This window comes from Amphiura filiformis, chromosome 14, assembly GCF_039555335.1.
Source record: "Amphiura filiformis chromosome 14, Afil_fr2py, whole genome shotgun sequence".
NCBI lineage: Eukaryota > Metazoa > Echinodermata > Ophiuroidea > Amphilepidida > Amphiuridae > Amphiura > Amphiura filiformis.
This window is the reverse complement of record NC_092641.1, coordinates 23,974,330-23,993,935: the sequence shown is the minus strand read 5'-3', so window position 1 is coordinate 23,993,935 and position 19,606 is coordinate 23,974,330. Positions and strand designations below refer to the sequence as shown.

Below are 19,606 nucleotides of genomic sequence, written 5' to 3'. Positions count from 1 at the left end.
TACTTTTTGGAGATAAAGTATACTTTTTGAACCCTAGTATGTCATACAGATAAGACAAGTGCTATGAATAAACTAGTAATAAATTGTTAAAAGTAAAAACAAGGTATCACCGTAGTTTACTTTGTGGTGCATCATAACTCTTCCAGCGCATAGCCGGATTCCAGCTCCGGCAAACCCACCAATAAAACCACTTGCTACCCAAGTACCTAGCCGCTCGGTCCCCGTCACCGCTAGTTACAAAAACACTAGCAATTCCCATCGGTGAGTTACGAAAACACTATATAAGTCGTCCTCGATAAGGTTAGGGTTACGGTTAGCAGTAAGATCAGTGTTAGATAGAGTTAGGCTATGGTTAGGAGTCAGAGTCAAGGTTATGTTGAAGTTTAATTTTAGGATTAGGGCTTTGGAAAAAATATTAGGATGAATCGAGTGTTAGGGTTAGTAAAAAGATTTTATTGAGTTTTAGATTAGTGACCTTTCGGATTATCGACCTGTAGCCGTAGTAGTCCCAACGGTGAGTTAGGGGGATGTAGTCCCAACGGTGAGTTAGGGATGTAGTCCCAACGGTAAGTTAGGGGATGTAGTCCCAACGGTAAGTTAGGAGGATGTAGTCGCAACAGTGAGTTGGGGGGGGTGAAGTCCTGATGGTGAGTTAAGTGGTGAAGTCCCAACGGTAAATTTGGGGATGTAGTCCCAACATTGAGTTAGGGGATGTAGTACCAACGGTGATTTTGGGGGGGTCCCAACGGTGAGTTAGGGGTGAAGTCCCAACGGTGAGTTAGGGGCATGTATTCTCACCGGTGAGTTAGGCGGTGTAGTCCCAATGGTGAGTTAGGGGGATAGGGTCAAATACGTATGTAATCAACTAGGTAAAAGTTGACCTTTTTGATTGTAGTTTTAAACTGTTTACACTAACGACGTTTCAAGAAAGAGGGAGGGGTCAGCCTCCTAACGAGCAGACTTCTTATGTTTAAGACGTCATTGGCTTGACCTTTTAGCTTGTTACTTACGATGAATTGGCCGAGACGGCACGGTGAGAGGAGCGAGTTAGCGCAGCGGTATTTCTCTCGCCTTGCACCACTGAGTTCCCGGGTTTAAGCCCCGGCCGTGCACAAGTACTGTTGTCCACTTGGTTTATCCCGATCCATGCTCGCTCTCGCAGGTTTTGTCTGTAATATCCGGCTTCCTCAAGCTTTCAAAATCGATGATTAGTTGTTTGGTTATCAGAAACATCCTTGTGCTACCTAAGAAATTTGCTCTTTTTGGAACTTTGTTTAAACTCCACCTATTTTGTGTACAACGGGAAATGTTACAAGCAGAAACATAGCTGTGTTGGGGTTCGCCGGTATCGCCGATCGTCGCAAATGTATACACGCAACGTCTGAGCGACTAGCCCTACAGTCCTATAACGACACACCGCCAATGCATTGGTTTCGTTATGTGGACGATACTTTCGTGAAGTTAAAGAAAAGCGAACAAGCCCCCTTCTTTGAACACATCAACGCTGTAGATACGAATGTCAGTTTTACGGAAGGTGTACAGGACAACAAACTTCCATTCCTGGAACGTTTGGTCACAATAGAGAACAATGGCGCGCTAAATACCACAGTGTATAGGACGTCCACTCATATGGACCAATACTTACACAGCCGGTGACGTTAGTTTTTTTTTCTTACAGGATCTTCTTCTTTCTTTCCTTCTTTCTTTCTTTCTTTCTTTCTTTCTTTCTTTCTTTCTTTCTTTCTTTCTTTCTTTCTTTCTTTCTTTCTTTCTTTCTTTCTTTCTTCTGTCGACCTTTACATTTGCTCTAGCACTGACATGCGTACACCGATTTTGATCTAACTTGGTCACAATCATCAATGACCATGCCCCTACATGTCACATGAAATTCGTGGGGTCAAAGGTCAAGTAGGGGTCACAGGGGTCAAAAACGAGATTTCAACTCAAAATGCTACTTCTCCCACAAATTTTGTACGACAGTAACGCCACTTGCACACATGCATTGCTATTACCCAGTGTCTATAAATCATACACAGATTTGAGGTCAAAGGTCATTAAGGGGTCACTTCCGGTATAAAACCAAATTCCTTCAAAAAATTTTATTAGCTAAGAAAAACAGGAGAGTGACGGTATGTGCACATATGAATTATGTTTACCTAATGTCTGTGTGGTATTTTTTTGTTTGAGGTTAAAGGTCATTAAGGGGTCACTTCCGGTATAAAACAAAATAACTTCAAAATGCTACTTATCCCACATATTACAATTCATATGTGGTATTTTTTTATTTGGGGTCAAATGTCATTAAGGGGTCACTTCCGGTCTGAGACGAAAAACCTTCAAAATGCCCTTCTGGCACAAGTAACATAGCAAAGTGGTGCCACGTGTACCCATGCATTGACATTAGCCAATGTCTATGGGCGTTTTCATATATTTTGGGGTCAAAGGTCATTAGGGGTCACAACACGGCTATGTTCGTGGGTTAGACTACATCTGAGTCTAGTTACTGTTTGAAACGCATCATCCGCTCATTCACCAACATAATCATTCCATTTATCTGGGATGTGCAACAGGTGTTTAAATCTTTCATCAGTATAATTATTCGAGATATTAAGATAATTTGTCAGTGAGATTTAGCTTAAGTTTCGGTTTCCGCTTCTTCTTCTGTTTTATTTACCGGGGTTAAGAAATTACATAGTACTCGTTAGTGGTAAGTTTGTATCTGTCTTTAGAGTGGCCGCCGCACATAATTCGAGTTAAACCTGTATCATCAATATCCATGCGTAAAAGACAAGTATATATAATACGGCTGCGCACATTGTTGCTAAATTTTTACCAATTATGCCGACTTTTGATGATGACAATACGCTCAATATGTTTATATATACGTCAATTATTGGTGCCTGCGGAGTACCATTTTCCCAACGCATGGCATTAGGAAATGAATTTGGAGAAAACCTTCTGTTAATAAAATACTATGCTGAGCCACCAGCCTGGGTGGCTCACGCTCCAATAATTTCAGATGGTTGAGCTCAGTAAATACATCAAAGAATGTCTTCCAATTCATGAAAACAAATAGATGATCAGCTTATCGGATTAAAAGCTTAGAGGGAGGGTCTTGCTGCGAGTGTTTGTAATTATCAGAAGGTTTTCTCCAAATTCATTCTCTGATGAGTAATCGTTGTGGTTAAACAGCGGCATTGGCAACATCGATTGTGCGTCATTAGTGATCTGCTTTAGTAAGCGTCGATCACTAAGCATTTTCTTCGTCATTATCATGATTATTGCCGGTTGTGCCTTATTCAGTATCTCGTGGTGAAGATGTAGGCTAATAATAAACGATTATTTGGTAAGTAGACCAATATTATAGTAATAAAATTATAATACTGATAGGGATTATCGGAGATATTCTATGCATTTTGCTACACTTAAAACTATATCAACAACTATGTAGAGACCAATTTGAATTTAACATCGTCACATAATTAACATTTCAAATAACTCCACCTGTAAATAATTCATTATTTATTCATGATTTATTTTCTTATTCTTGTTGGCATTTTTGTGCTTCTTTTGTTCAGTGCTTTGATTTTTTTTTAAACATAAGAATGCAAAATTATTGTCTTAATTTTTGGTTCGACAGGGTGTGTTCATAATGACGTGCTACCCAAGCTAAGAATGCCCGGTTTTAAGGGTGGACTTAACCCTGGAATTATGGAAATTTTGTGGTCTCATAACTTCTAAATTATTGGTCTAAAGTATATAAAAGTATACAAATGCTCAGTTTTATAAAATCCACAAAACGAGTTTTTGGCCCAATTTTTTTCGGTCACAGTAAAAAAAAATTCAATTTTTAAAAACTACATGAAAATATCTTTTTTGGTGAAAATTGTCAAAGTTGGTCAAAATTCAAAAGAGTAAAAAACGGGTCCTAGAAATCTGGTAACCACTTTGGTAAGCGAGAGTGCAGTATCCGATGAAATACAGGGTGTCCCAAAAGTCTTGATACCACTTTGAACCGTTACATCTTTTACAAGGATTGCCGAGGAAAAATTAAAGCAACATATCAATACTAGTATAAGAAAAATGTGTGTTTTTCATTGAGAATTGTCAAATTGAATTTTAAACTTCTCTCTTCACCTTCTTTACCTGTGAAATTTCGACGAATACCATTATCTTATTCTGTTGTGATATAGATGATGATGATAGATTGAAATATCAAATCTAACAAGGGGTATATATGCAAATGGTAATTTCACCCCTGGTCCGGTCGGTCGTACTGATGATGAAGCACCAAATTTGACTTTTAATATTTAGCATGTATGCCTAGACTTTGGAACACTTTTAAAGGAGTATTTCGTGATCCTGAGCATCCTCTATTAAGGGAAGCAGCGTGGCACACTGGTTAAGGTCTTTGCCTTTGGTGCGAGAGGTCCCGGGTTCAATTCCCCGCAGGACCAAAAAAAATCTCCGCTCTCCCCGTGGTTCATCTGGTAATGGCGGGGCAGATGATCCATGATAAAGACCTCGTTTCAGGCGGTTCCGATCAGGGTAACGCCCGATTGTCGGCTACACTTGACTGTCCTGTAAAAATACCCCGACCAGCTATCTACGGCGACCCCCTTCGTTCACCAAGTCACTTGTATCTGGCCGAAGTTTCATCAGCGTTATCTCCTAGATTTCAGCTGTTAATGCCTAGATATGCCCGACATTAAAAAAAAAAACGAAATTCAAATTTCACGATATCTTTGCTAAACGAATTAATATGCAAGAAATATTTTGTACATAAACATTATGTAGCCAGAGGTTTCCAGTGATATAAAAATCTCAACTTTTTTTGAGAAAAGTGGGGGGACGAGGCTGTGGATCACGAAATGCCCCTTTAATGGAAAACAATTGATTGTTCTCCTTGGGCTTGCAGTTACAATAAGAAGAACGACACTTATGTTCAATATTGACTTCCCCGTCTTTCCTCATGTAATGCGACTTGAGACTTGAGAGTTATATCAGGGGGATGACACTCTCAATCAAATCAATCAATCTTTATTTTCATCAATCTCATTACAAACATTATAGCATTATCATATACAATTATTGTGTATTAACAAGATTTGATGAAGGTAGGTACATCACAAAGCCGAGGCCTGATAACGATGTACCACCTTTTAATTAACAAATAATTATAATTTAATCAAAACAACAAATATACACATAAACATAAATAAATAAACAAAGAACCCATCTTAATTTACCATAATACGACTCTTATTCACATATTTATTTACAACGCAAACCTATATCGAATCCCGGTGGTTTGCGAATAATGAAATGTCTGCATCCCAGGATCAATTAAACCCTGGTATGAATTATTTATTAGCTTTCGCCACGATCCGTTTTGCAATAACATAAAAGCACTTCAAATAACAGCCCGTTGAGTTCAATGAACTACGCCCTGAAATCGATGGAGTTGTGCCTTATAAAGAAGCTCTCCCATTGACTCCTCTATTCAGGTCAGTGAGCTCTCCATACACAAATGAACAAGTACAATAGGACAAGGCCAGCACCTATGACCTGCTTAGTGACATGTTATTTTGAAGTCTTCTAAAGCTTAATATCTTGAAGATTAATATTCGTTTGTGCATATGGACTGCGCATTTATGATGCAAAATATTAGTTCTTATATAAAATTACAAACACACGGTATAGGTGATATATAAAACGACTAATAAAATCATGTCATCATGGCGTCATGTCAAAGGTTCATTATATCCCGTATGTTTGTCTAAATTAATTAATATTTTGAGAACAATTTCTACACCCATTTAATTTGTACTCAGGTGGAACCCGACTTTTTTTAATTTTCATTTCTTTTTATGTAACAAATTCAGGTTTTTCTATTGCGCGGGGCCGCCGGGCAATACAAATTTAGGCTAACATTGAATAAACGCGGAATTAAGAATAGGCGTTTCTAGTACATGCAGCGTCTGACTCTACCTGAGGACCTAGCCTGAGTCCCATGGGCTCCAAGAATGGCTCTCCATACACAAATGAACAAATACAATGAAGGGTCGCCATTGCTCTCCATACACAAATGAACAAATACAATGGAGAGTCCGACTGCCATGCAAATGAGCCAAGTGTCCTCTCAAGGTATGCTCTGTGGTTATATCCTGATAGTCCTTGGAGGAGTGATTGACAGACAATTAGCTTTTTCAAGATATGACGATCACAATAGGATGGCACTACACGAAATTGGTAAAGGTTTTTGAATTTGGCGGGTTTTACCCATATTGAAGACTGCCCTGCTATTGTGTGTGCTACAGTATGCTTCGAAAAGGGTAATATACTTGATGGATGGAATAATAATATTATATTGCTCAACTTCAGAAGATAGCTTTTACTGGCTTGAAATCAGAATAACATCAAAGCATAAGTCACCTCAGTCACCTGACGTTTGCTGTGCATGAAATACCGTGTTATAAAGCATAAGTACACATTTCTCGTTGTTGTATATTATTATCATCTTGATAGTCTATTAAAGCCATATTATAACATTTCTTTAAAAATATATTAGTATTAATTTTCAATAAAATATTAGCATTTACTGTCCGATATGTCCCCTTTTAATTTTGAGCCGAACAAGTGAGGTAAAGCAAAGAAAATCGGAATTTACAACTAGCGCCAATGCATGTCACGCCGGCGGTTGTAATATGGTACGACCCTCTGGCGTGTGTGTGTGTGTCCCGCACGCCATGTACGTAGGGGTGTGTTGACATCGCATACGCGTTCGACTAATATTTCTATCGTAATAATAAAACGCTGATTCCGGCGGTTTATTCAAAATCTCGGATTTTGACAAAACTACAGCACCTAAAGTCTTGATTTTTGCAGAGAATCTTTGTTTACTAAAGTACATTACAATCGTGTAAAAACCTGAATCAAAAAATTTTTTGAGGGCGTTCTCCTCAACAAATGCTATAATATGGCTTTAATGAGAACTTTTGAATATAACAATTGAATTGAATGAGGGAATTTGGTCGAATAGATGTTGAGAGGAGGTAGTGGATACTTTGTATCCGGAGATGTGGGGTAAACTTATTGTATAGTTTTGTGTGTAATATACCCTACTTTTTCACCGTAGATTTATTATATCTGAGGATCTATCATGTCAAATTTGATGTCAAAATAATTGCACGGGTTTTCTCTGTACAAAGATACCTTCATGTTTATAGTCGGTTGATGTTTACTGGAGTTATGTACGTTTGAAATGGTATCGAGACCTTTGGGACACCATGCATATTCAGAGCTAATATACTTTTGTACTGATTAATATGCATTTTCCAAAAAAATATCGAGCATCAAATATCCAGCTTATTTATTATTTTGAAAACATTGGATTATTTGATGTATGTGTATGGTTTCATTATACTTGCTTTTAATTGAGAATATGACGGAATGAATTATTAAACGCTTGCAACGTTTAAGTGCATTAAGAGCATAGATTCCAAGTCCTCGCAAATCTTATTAAATAGTACGCACCAGAAAACAGTTGCTGTAAATGCTTTCTGCGTTTTGCATGAAAATAGAAGAAAAAGGGACATGAAATAACAAAACAGTTCGGTTTCATTTTAATATTAAGGCGAGTCGGAGCCTTCAAGTCATATTTTCGAAGTTTTGGTTATTGGTTTAAATAATGTAGTTTATTTCTGCAGAGTAATACATTGATCTTAGAGGAAATGAGTCAAGGAAGCCATGGTCACATTTATATTTCCATTTATATTGCAGTTATTGAGTCACGCCAAATAATAATAGATCAAAATGAGTGAAAATCATGTATAAACCCATTAAGTGAGCCTTGGGATCTCACGTTTTGAACCCATAACTTGCGCTATGAGTGAGGGTTTTATTTTTCTCAATATTTGAGCACATACACCGCTATCTCAGCCACCGCCCGACTTGCCTTAAAATAATTTAGCATACTATTTTTCTTTTATACATGTATATTGGTAAAGATAACTTGTTACAAATCAGCATGTATAAACCCTCATTAAATCAGGTCCTGGCAATTAAGATTCATAATGTGTCAAAATACAAAAAAAAATGCGAATGTAATGATATTAAAATTACTTGACAGATTACTATTAATGATATTTTTTTGAAATGTGCCCTTTACTTTATACTGATTTTGATTGTCAAGGAGCTGACCACTCAAGAAACATCCACTCCATTATGCAGTAGATCTGTGTTAAAACCCTGTAGCGGGGGAGGGGTGGTTGAGGGATGGGAAAGAAAAGAATAATGATCAATTTTTTTTCGGAATAATTGTTATTGCGCGCCGAATGTTCGATTACACACTAAGTTTAGCTCAAAATCAAGGTAAAATGTTGTGTATACCGAGGCAATTTGCAATTGCATGTATTATTTTAACCCAGAATCAAGTATTTACTGAGACGATTCACAGGGTTATAAGTATTCTAATCGATTTATACCCGGTATCTCGATATATGGATCTGGCGAGCCCGGAAAGAGCAGTAGGGTGGTGGAATTTTCTCCCTGATTACACTGCTTGCACAATATATAGATACGTGCTTATGATTTTTTCGTTGTTCTCATTTTTTTATAGCGACTATAAGTGTGTTACCCACATTTCTAGCCGGTACAATATGTATCGGTTAGGAATTGAATACGTACTGCAGATTATGATACAACTTTGCATCTTGCAAGGTAAGTTTGTGATACTTGCAACATCTTAAAAGCATAATTAATGTCATCATTATACCATGACCATGGTGCCTGGATTCATTACCATTATATATGTATGTGTAAAATGCGTCTAGTATGGTATCTAAGCGACCGTAATGCTTAGCGATGAATAGAAACTATTAAGAGCAATGGTAATAACGATTAACGTTTCAAATTGGTTTTTGATCATTACAAATTAATAATGGTATAATGTAGAATATTCTGCGCGCAAAAAGTATCCGTACACTTAAAACAAAACCAACATTTTAAAGACGTTAAATCTAAATTATCCAATAAAGTAATCAGTAAATAGAATTTTGTTTCGCGTATTTCTGATACTTCATTCGACACGATGCAACTTCATTTACCGAGAGTTTACCTGTTGAATGAAAAAAGTGATAAATTAAGGATATCGAGGGTTGACAGGGTTAAATCAAATGCTCCCAGCATTAAAGGCACTATAGAAGATACAGTCCATCATGACAAAATAGTAATGACAAAATACAGTAATCATGACAAAATTCAATAGAAAACAAAGACATTGTGGAGGAAATATTTATTTTTGAAGACCAAAGCAAGGAGCCAACTTTATGCTCATTTTGTGAGAGCTGGTCATAGAGAGTTAAGGGTATTTGGCCATCAATTTCATTTAGGGGCGTGTTTGTAAAAAGGCACAGCGCATTAGTAAAAAGAATAAAAAATACTAAAAATCACACCAGGGTTCGAACCACTGCCAACTTAGGCACAATGAATGCTAACGAGTGACAGGCGATGATGCCACTGTTCCACGGTGCCCGTGTTTAATGTCTCGCGATTTTCAAAGATATACATATCAGCACGTTTCTAGTGTATTGAAAAGCATATTTGGTAGGAATACAGTCATAGTAAGTCTATTTGTCTGTTTGTTTTTCATTTAAGGTGGTACTACACCCCTGGCCAATTTTGTGCCTATTTTTGCATTTTTCTCACAAATTATAGTGCATTGGTGACAAGTAAGATGTGTATATTATAGGGGCAAGGACTACAACTACTGCACTGAATTTTTTTTTTCGCACAGACAATAGTTGTGGAGTTACAGTCAAAAATGAAGGAAACCAATATTTGATCAATAAATCAATAACTACTTATCTTGAGTCACTGAAATTCCAGTGTAGTAACTGGATTCCTTGCCCCTATAATATACATAACTTTTGTTACCAGTGTTTTATTAGTTTTTGAGACAAATGCAAAAATAGTCACAAATGTATCAAGGGGTGTTAGTACCACCTTAATACAAATTAATTTTGATGAATTGAACTGGTATGACTCTTAAACTGAATTTATACTCGATCGCCGAGCGATTACGATGAAACGCTTTCAGTAAGCGATGGACAATCGCAGAATTTTGCAATTCCGCACGGCGATAGCGATTGCAGACGACAATTAAGATAAGAAAGATAAGGAAATCAGAGAGTCTGTAAAGCAGAAACTAACAGACAAGCTGAAAAAGACAGACAAAAGCCTACTCAATGGAATCATGAAGATGTGGATATGTAATAATGCAATCGTACCCAAAATGACATGGGAGTTTACCATCTACAACTTCCCAATTACATACATCGAGGGCTTGGAAGCAACCTGCACCAAATACTTGAAAAGATGGGCAGGAATAAACAGATGTACCACCAACAGTTCTCTATATAGAAGCAGGAAGAAGTATGGGCTTCACCTTAAAAGACTCACCACTTATGTAAAATGCATGCAAGTCACCAAGCACCATCTCAACAAGTATTCTATAGATGGAAAAACACAGACTCTCTACAAAGACTGCCTACAAAGAAAAGAAAAGCAATCAATGTGGAATGGAGTCAGAGAACTTGAACAAAGAGAGCGACATCTGATACTGAATGAGATGTGCAGAGGACAAACAGACAGAGCAGGCTTTGGTTTCAAAAAGAACCAGAAACTGTCATTAGAGACATGAAACCCCAAGAACAAAGGAAATGCCTCACAAGTCTGGCAAAAGATGAAGATGACATGCTTGTGTACCTCTATGGCTGTGCCAAACAAGGAAAATGGCTCAGATGGGACTCTGCCATGCAAGTAGATGCATCCTGGAAGAAGCTCCTGTATGTATGGACATCAGAGCTCCTATCTTTCCATGTCAATGCCATCCACGACCAACTTTCCTCACCAGCTAATTTGAGACTCTGGGGAAAGACCAACCTTGGATCCCGCCATTCATGTCATCATAATAACTGTACTCTATTCCATATCTTAAATGGATGCAACTATGCTCTACAGAGTGGTAGATACAACTGGAGACATGATCAGACACTGAAGGCTGTAGCAAATGGCATACGGTAATACCCTTCATTGAAGAGGCAAATCAGAAGTCGTACATCCCTCCAGAAGATACCAACTATTATGACTACTATCAAATTCCGCACTGCAGATGGTGTAACCTACCGGAATCCAGCACTGCCTCTTCCAAAAAGAGATCCAACAAACCTCTTACAGAAGGCCAATGACTGGGAATTCCTGATGGATGAGGAACATATAATCAAGTAGTATTTCTTCCCATAATCACGGAGACTGCACAACGTCCTGATATTGCAATCTATTCTGAAAGGACCAAAACAGTTATTATCATTGAGCTTACAGTCCCAATGGAAGAAACCCTGTCAAATGCCAAGAAAGAAAGGCAAATACCAAGATCTTGTAGCCGACTGCGAAAATAGGAGATGGTGTACTCACTACTTATCGCTGACAAAATGCATCGCTGTTCTTGGAGTACCAAGTGGAAAGAGACGTAACATCATGGATGTGGCTTCTAAAACCGCACTCAGAACCAGCTATGTGATATGGTTATGCCGTCAAAGCAGATGCATCATTAATTTCCTGACTATGATATTTATTTGTGGGAAAAGATTACTTAAATGTTTTAGCGGGATTATTTCCCACCAAAAAATTCAACCAAACAGAGCATGTAGCCTTAAGGCTTGGTTCGGAAGCCTCGATATGTCCCCCTTATAAATAAATTTCGGTATTTATATATTTACACTATTTTCAGTTATGATAGGGCCCATCACTCTTATTGAGGCACGTAAGTGTCATGTTGGACAAGAGCATTATAACCATACGTGGACTTGGGTTCTGCCGTATGCCGATCCATGTCGGTGCACCAGTGTCATATATGGAGGAGCGAATGTAGACACACCCAGGCGAACATTTAAACCAGTTTATGTCGACAAACCCTTTGCTACCAGTGATGTCAGCAAGATCATGAAACATTATAATTTGGATTGTATGGGTAAGAATCAGAATTTCCTTGATTTTGTTTTATAATAATAATACTGATAATTAATATCATGATATTACCATATTAAAATTTATAGTTTTTTCTTTCTCATTCTTTTCCCTTTTTTCTTGCTCTTCTTCTCTTTCGTTTTACTTCAACGGCTTGTGGCTACTTTTATTACTCGTACAAGAAGCAGATAAAATGTACTAGCGTGACTGCTGCTTATGTTTTCAGTGTTGCATGACGTGGGCTACATTATTAGCATTGATGCTTCCTCGTGAAATTTCCGGGAGGTCACTCGATACATGTATTGCTGCACACCTGTGTCCAAGAAAAACGTCAAAAGGGGTCTATTATTTTTCACACCACACGGCATCGTCGACATCTTTTTAAAAAGGGGTACTTTCCAAGAAGGTAGTGCCGTTTAGGGGTCTGTAATACTTTACATCATTAGAATTGGATGTAGAAAATGAATCGTCGTGATTAATTTTAATGTATTATGTAAGCAAGGTTGTGCCATTTGTCTTCCCATGCTCTCTCTTTATCTTCTGCAGGAGATATTGAAATTTGAGAATAAAAAACCTGCTATTAGTTTTTCGCCATTTAGGGTAACGTCTAGGTATTATTCCATTTAGGGGTATTCAATTATTGAATATGTGCAATACGCCATTTGGAATGTATTTCAGAAGTTGTCGGACGCCGGTGGGTATAGCTCTGTTGTGCGAAAGTGATATTCCAGGGTGAAATTGCTACATATTTCACTTAGATATTTACTTCAGACATTAGAGCAAACATTTTGTGCCAACATCATACAAAATAAATAAACCGAATCGTTTAACCCTTTTCTATTAATACTGACAGATTTAACATGCCCTGCAAGCAAAGAGGTTGAAAAAGATCCAAGTATATCAACTTCCATGGTTGAGTGGCTGGATCCAGTGCCTAGGGATTACACTGATTACGTTTATAAAACAACATGTGTCCCAACTTCTGGATCCAAGTTTACTACAGGTGTAACGACAGTTGTGTGTAAGGGACGCACCATTTGATACTCAGGGGGGGGGGGGGGGGGAAGTTAGGGTCGGGGGAAGAAATTTTTTTTCGCCGCCGAAGGCGGCTTTTTTTTTTTTCGCCGCCAAAGGCGGCAAGTTTTTTTTTTTTAAATTTCATGCATTATACACAGTTAGGTGGGGAAGGTTTTTTTTTTTTTTTTTTAGTGTTGGTGGGGAAAGTTTTTTTTTTTGCTCATGTAGTGGGTGAAGTTTTTTTTTTGAAAACTTCCTACCCCCACCCTGAGAATCTAATGGTGCGTCCCTAAAGCTCGTGACAGACGAGGGATCAATAAGGTCTGTCGTTTTAACGTCAGCGTGGATGGTAAGGTTGAAAACACACAAACAGAAAAACGAACAAACAGGCAAAAAAACAAAAACAAACAAACAAAACAAAACAAAACAAAACACAGGCAGGCAAATTTAAACTAAACGGAGACGTGGGTTACCTTTATTCAAAATATACATACCTTCAAACGGATACTTACAAATTTAGTCGACATTTCAAAATGCAACATAGTCAGTAAAATGTTCATCACATGCTACTTTAGGAGATAAATCTTTAACTCAGACAAATTGGTTAATATTGGCTCTTCTCCTCTTACTAGATGATGAGTGTCTGACGAGTCCCTGCGACGCTAACGCAGTTTGCAGCAACAACCCAGGCAGTTACGATTGTACCTGTAATGCAGGATTCAGTGGGGATGGATTAAGCTGTACAGGTAAATTTATCTTAAAATAATGATTATATGATATAATTGGATTGAACTTCTCACCACACAACACGAATGGCAGCCAGTGAAAAACATTCCACTGACCATTCAGGATTCAAACCTGGGACCTTGATTTACCTGTCCGATGTTCTATCGAGTGAGCTAATGAGTCAGCTGGGGAAGAACATAAGATATTAAATATAATAGTATTTAGTTCGATCCTGTTCGTCTGACATCTTCTTATCCAAGAAGCATAGAAAGAGGTTCTTCATTTAAAATTTACTTCCAAATCGCAGTGTTTAGAGAAGAGTAATCAGTTAATAGGTCGAAAATGTATCAGTGTTAAGCAAGCACGACTAAAAAATTGGGATCAAGAACATTGCATCAGAGTGGTCTTTACTTCATACAAAAGATGGCTAATATTGGTTCTTATTCCTCTATCTAGACGTTGATGAGTGCCTGACTAGTCCATGTCACAATAACGCAGCTTGTAGCAACAACCCTGGTAGTTTCAATTGTACCTGTAATGCAGGATTCAGTGGAGATGGATTAAGCTGTACCGGTAAATATTTTGAAAATAATTATAATATAATTGGATTACACACAACATGACTAATAGTTAGTGAAAAACATTCCAGTGACAATTTATGATTAAAACCTTTGGTTTATCGGTAAATGCTCTATCGAGTGAACTAATGAGTCAGCTGGGGAAGAGTACAAAATATAGGCATGATAGGTGTTCAGTTCGATACTGATAGTCTAACATGGATGACTTGTCTTGGCGGAAACGGACTTGTGACGGGATTTGTTTGTTCTTTTCATCATTGGTTCTATTATTTGTACGATATTAATTAGGAACTATTAAAAACGCCAAAGTGCGATCGCTACTTGATGATTAATTGTACAATTCATTACCCTCTTCCCTCTCTTCTCAATCGCCTCTTCTCTTTCATGTCTTCCCTTTCCCATTCACTCTTCACCCGTCTCCTTTTCTGTTCTCTTCCTTACTATGCCTTTGGAAGGGTTTCTAAACACTCGTTCTTGGTTACGCCACTAGGGCCAGCTACTCCAAAATATGTCGGTGCACACATTTTTGAGAGGTAAAAAGAAAGAAATTAAATTCCAAGCTTATTTTCTACTTGAAATTTTACCGTCTTAAGTGACACTGAAACCACTGAAATTCGTGAATTTTGATTCTTCTGAACATGTTATTCACGGAGTTTCGTGATACTTCCTAATATGCTTTGGATTGGTACTATGGGAAAAGAATGCTTTGCATCGTCATAAACATAAGTCAAAAGAAATAAAAACTGTTTAAAATGGTCGTTTTGCTATATATGATGTATGATTAAATTAATCATTCATTTTTGTCAAGATTATTAACAGCGGTTATCTAATTAGGTGACGCTCACGGGTTGGCAAATCGTGGTTTGAAGATACATGTACTGGTACGGTATTCCAAATGCCTGCAGGGTATGAACAATTGTCTGTGAAAGATCAAGATTAAGGGATCTGGAATGAGCGTTTTGAGCGTTTCGACAGTATTTTTTTTGTGGGACATGAGAGCACATCAGACATATCGAATTGCATTCTGAATACGAAGAATGTCTTTCTGATAATTTTAATTTTTTGAAATTCACGATAAAATACAAATTTTATGTCAAATTATTAAAATTTGATATTTTTCACATTTTTGATATATAATAGTCCTCGAAGTAAATTTTATAAATCTAATGATATATTCTTAAAGTGTATGTAGCTGGGAGGAAGAGCCGACGATCAATTGAACCTTTTGACCTGTCATATTGAAGATATGGACTTTTTTCCCCAAAAGACCTAAAAATCACATCTTCAATACGAAAGGTCAAACCTTTCAATTGATCGTCGGCTTTTCATCCCAACTACATACACTTTAAGTATAAATCATCAGATTTATAAAGTTTTTAATCATTTGTAAGGTGGGATAAATTGCGAATTTCAAAAAATCAAAATTATTTGATATCAGAAGGACATTCTTCGTATTCAGAATGCAATTCGATACGTCTTATGTGCTCCAATGTCCCACAATAAATACTGTCCAAACCTTCATACCCCACCCCTTAAATGAGTCAGGTTTATAGTAATGACTAATGTTAAAGCTAATCACCTTTAATGACCTTTGATGACCGTTGGTATAATCTCCGCACTACCCTCGCTGTATTTTTTAAAGATATTTCTTGTTTTTAATTCTAGTTTGCTACGGCTATCTGGGCATGGAAAGTGGTGAGATAAGTGATGCCGACATTACAGCGTCATCGGAGCACTCAACTTCTACCCCAGCCGAGGAGGCAAGGCTGAATGGTAAAGGTACCTGGTTAGCAAGTGATTCTACAGATCAGTGGATTCAAGCTAACATAGGTAAATCTCATCAGTAGCAACCGCTGCTGTAGAATTTTTAACGGTTTTAAACTAAACATGCTAAAAAGGTGTGAGAGCGGTATTTATTCTAAACTTAATTGTGGTAAAAATGTGGTAATACTTGTATGCTACCGGTTAATTAATGAAAAAAAACCCCTGAAAACAAGAACATCAAACATACTGCAGTTACTGTTCGTTTTCCTTTACACAATACACAGTGCTCTCACCATTGACGTGTGACCTCTACAAACAGTGTATGTTAGAGGTATAGGGCATTTCCAAGTTAACGTCACTGTGTGAAAAATAACCTGCCAATATTTGTTGTACTCTCTGAAATTCTAAAAAATATAGTTTTGTAACATGTCCTAAATTTTTAGCTAATTTAGATATTTGGAAATATTCGCACTTTGGTGTTTTAGTAAGGAAGGCACGACATGGCCTGCAAAATTCCCTGTGTAAATGGAATGCAACTTTTAGTGACTATCACTCACTTGTAGACCGCTCTCTTCCAAAGGGCATTAAAGCTTGACGGATTTTTTTGTACTTGCTGTCAATCAAGAATAATGTATACATTACATGTAGGCTAAAAACTGAGTAAGTGGGGCATCTGCAAATGTTCGTACCTCCAAATAACAGATAACAGCAAAAACAGCTCCCATATCTGTCCATAACTTTGGGCAGTGCAGCGAGTCGGGGGATTTCAAGTGGGTGATTATTGATTGGCAAGTGCCATATTTGGGCATAAATGCAGTCCACCATTCAATGTGGAGGATAGACTAGACTTTATCGATTGATTTTGCTGGAGTAGTTTCCTGTTAACCAGGTTTAAGTCCTGCAAAGGTTGAAACATGTTTGCTAGGCAGCATAACTGCACTATGATCAGTAGTTAAAAAAAGAACGAATGCACTGATGTATAACTATTGTGCTCTCTATGTACAGAAAATACAATGTATGTAAATAATAAGTAAATAAATGGATACAAATGAATAAATCATCATGTACATAATCTACAAGTGACAACATTTGAGATATTTTGGAGTTGTGCTCCATAACAGTGCCTTATCATTCGATTGATTGAAAAGCTCACCTTATAAATCGCATAATTTGATTTTTTTTTTGTTACGGACTTACGGTGACCGAAAAAATCCAAAACTGAGCATTTTTGCCCAAATTAGACCTCACAGATGGATTCATCAAGTCATTTCCATTCTAAATAAGTATAATTTAGACCAACAATTTAGAAGTTAAGAGTCCCTTACCCCCTTAAGCTGATTTAAATAGATATCATGCTGCCATGAAGCAATTTATAATTAGTATAATACAGGAAAAACACCCGTAATTCTTTGTGACAAAAGCCCCCATTCATTAAGCTTTCGTAATTCATAAACTTTGATTATCGTTTTTTTGTTAAATATAGGCTACATGACTTATATATTGGGGGTAATAACTCAAGGTGATGGTGGTAGTGGGAATTACAACAACTGGGTATCGTCGTTTAAAGTGTCAACTTTCTTCTTGAGTACTAATGACCCCGAGGTGTTTGTTATGCATCAAAATGGAACCGTGATAGTAAGTATAGTGCAAATTAAGATTTGGCTAACAGTGGAATAAATAGCACAACTAAAATAAATGGTGGATAAAACTTGCAGAAGATTGTAGTAAGACGTACTACTTTCAGTGTCTAATAAATTAGATATTTGATATTTCACCCAGCCCCCAACAAAACCTCATCAACATATTCATTATTCCGACGATAATTATATGGAACCCTCATCAATATGTTGATTCAAGGAGTATTCGTGATCCTCGAATCCTCTCTTTATAACATTTTCAGTAGATATCCACAAAAACAGCTTATTGCCAAAATCGATTCCGATTTTGCGTTTGCGAATTATGCATGATTATGTGTATTACAATGCTCCATAGACAATGTGTTATAATTCCGTTCTGGTGTACCAGAACGTAATTCAAATTGACGATATTTTTGCTAAACGAATTAATCTGCCAAGAATTTGTTTGTACATAAACATTATGTACCCAGAGATTTCCAGTGGTACAAAAATCTTTTTTTCTTAGAAAAGTGGAGGGGTGATGCTATGGATCACGAAATGCCCTTTTAATCCGACGATAATTATGAAGAACCCTAATGAATAGACTAATTAATCCGGTGACAATTAAAGGGAACCCTCACCAGCATGTTAATTAATCTGATAGTAGTTAAACATGTTAAACCGATTGGTTGTTTTGCTGCAGATGTTCCCAGGCAACATTGACATCAATACCAAGGTGACATCAACTTTTCCTGCGCCAGTTCAGGCCCGTATTGTACGCATCATCTGTCTGAAGGGGAAGGGTGTGCATAACAATTTTGGATTACGATTCGAAATACTGGGATGCAAGAAGTAACTTCATAATAACGCGCTGGCTATAGTAGCACAAATAAAGGCGTTATTTGGGAATGTAGATTTTATTTTCCTTGAAAGTCAAGAGCTTAGCAAATACAAATTTTAATCTAAATGAAGGTCACTGCTATGGAGATAAAAAAAAAAGGGTGATTACCAGATATTTGAGTGCAAATAATGTATCCTTCATTAATTAGATGCTAGGTGTTGGAGTATAAATAATAACATATTCTTCATTAATGTATTATTATTGTTCGTTGATATTATATACTGATATATTGATATACCGTATATATTTACTCCAGGTTAAAAGTATTGCCCTTTGGTGACACCAATAGCACTAATTGATGTCACCTCGAGCCAATAGTTTTAAGAGCCTCTCATGATGTATGTTTGTATAAAATACTTTAGGGCCATTTGAGTGCCATTATCTTCATTCATCCAAGCATGATCCAATCACTTGCTAGGAGCAAGATTCTAAAAGATGGTCATTCTTCCCTCGCTAGAAGCCATTCAAGGCTCTAAAGATAGCTTGCGTTGTGATTTTCCGCATATTACCGAATACCGTTACTAGAAACCGTCCATTTATAATCCACGGAATGCCTTTGGCAATTCGCTGAGCGCGGGTCCTCTGTAGTCAATATAATACAAAGGGTTCATGTTTAAGAGTGTATATATATCGACTGAAAGGAAACCACGGTAAACGTTGAAAGTTTGTGGTAAACTGAAACTATTAACTGATGATAAAAGTTTTTACAATCTTTAGCTCGGTAACGCATCTGTTATTTATAGAAGGAGATGAAAATAATAGTAAGCATCTAAGGCCCCGTATCCATAGGCTGTTCCCTTGTGGCGTGTGCCCTTGTTCCGTGTTCACTTGTTCCCATGTGACCTGCCACACACACAACGAACCTTTATTTTGCTTAGTGGCCGTATCCATAGGTTGTCTGTGTGGCAGGTCACATGGGGACAAGTGAACACGGAACAAGGGCACATGCCACAAGGAAACAGCCTATGGATACGGGG

The 19,606-nt window shown here is 37.4% G+C and overlaps 1 protein-coding gene across 1 annotated transcript; it reads left to right on the top strand.

Moving 5' to 3' along the window:
* The first annotated feature begins 3,272 nt into the window (after positions 1–3,272).
* LOC140169294 (uncharacterized) lies at positions 3,273–18,584 on the top strand. Its single transcript, XM_072192550.1, has 10 exons — positions 3,273–3,346; positions 8,621–8,721; positions 11,792–12,031; positions 12,881–13,048; positions 13,340–13,393; positions 13,677–13,790; positions 14,227–14,343; positions 16,014–16,178; positions 17,596–17,747; positions 18,432–18,584. The coding sequence occupies exons 2-10, from the start codon at positions 8,661–8,663 to the stop codon at positions 18,582–18,584; spliced, it is 1,224 nt and encodes a 407-aa protein (XP_072048651.1). The 5' UTR covers positions 3,273–3,346; positions 8,621–8,660.
* Positions 18,585–19,606: the final 1,022 nt, after the last annotated feature.

Excerpts from the sequence above, each read along its gene's own strand:
- LOC140169294 (XM_072192550.1), top strand. The coding sequence starts at position 8,661 with ATGTATCGGTTAGGAATTGAATACGTACTGCAGATTATGATACAACTT. Across the intron at positions 12,032-12,880 it reads TTATAATTTGGATTGTATGG|ATTTAACATGCCCTGCAAGC; the intron begins GTAAGAATCAGA and ends TAATACTGACAG. Across the intron at positions 16,179-17,595 it reads GTGGATTCAAGCTAACATAG|GCTACATGACTTATATATTG; the intron begins GTAAATCTCATC and ends TGTTAAATATAG.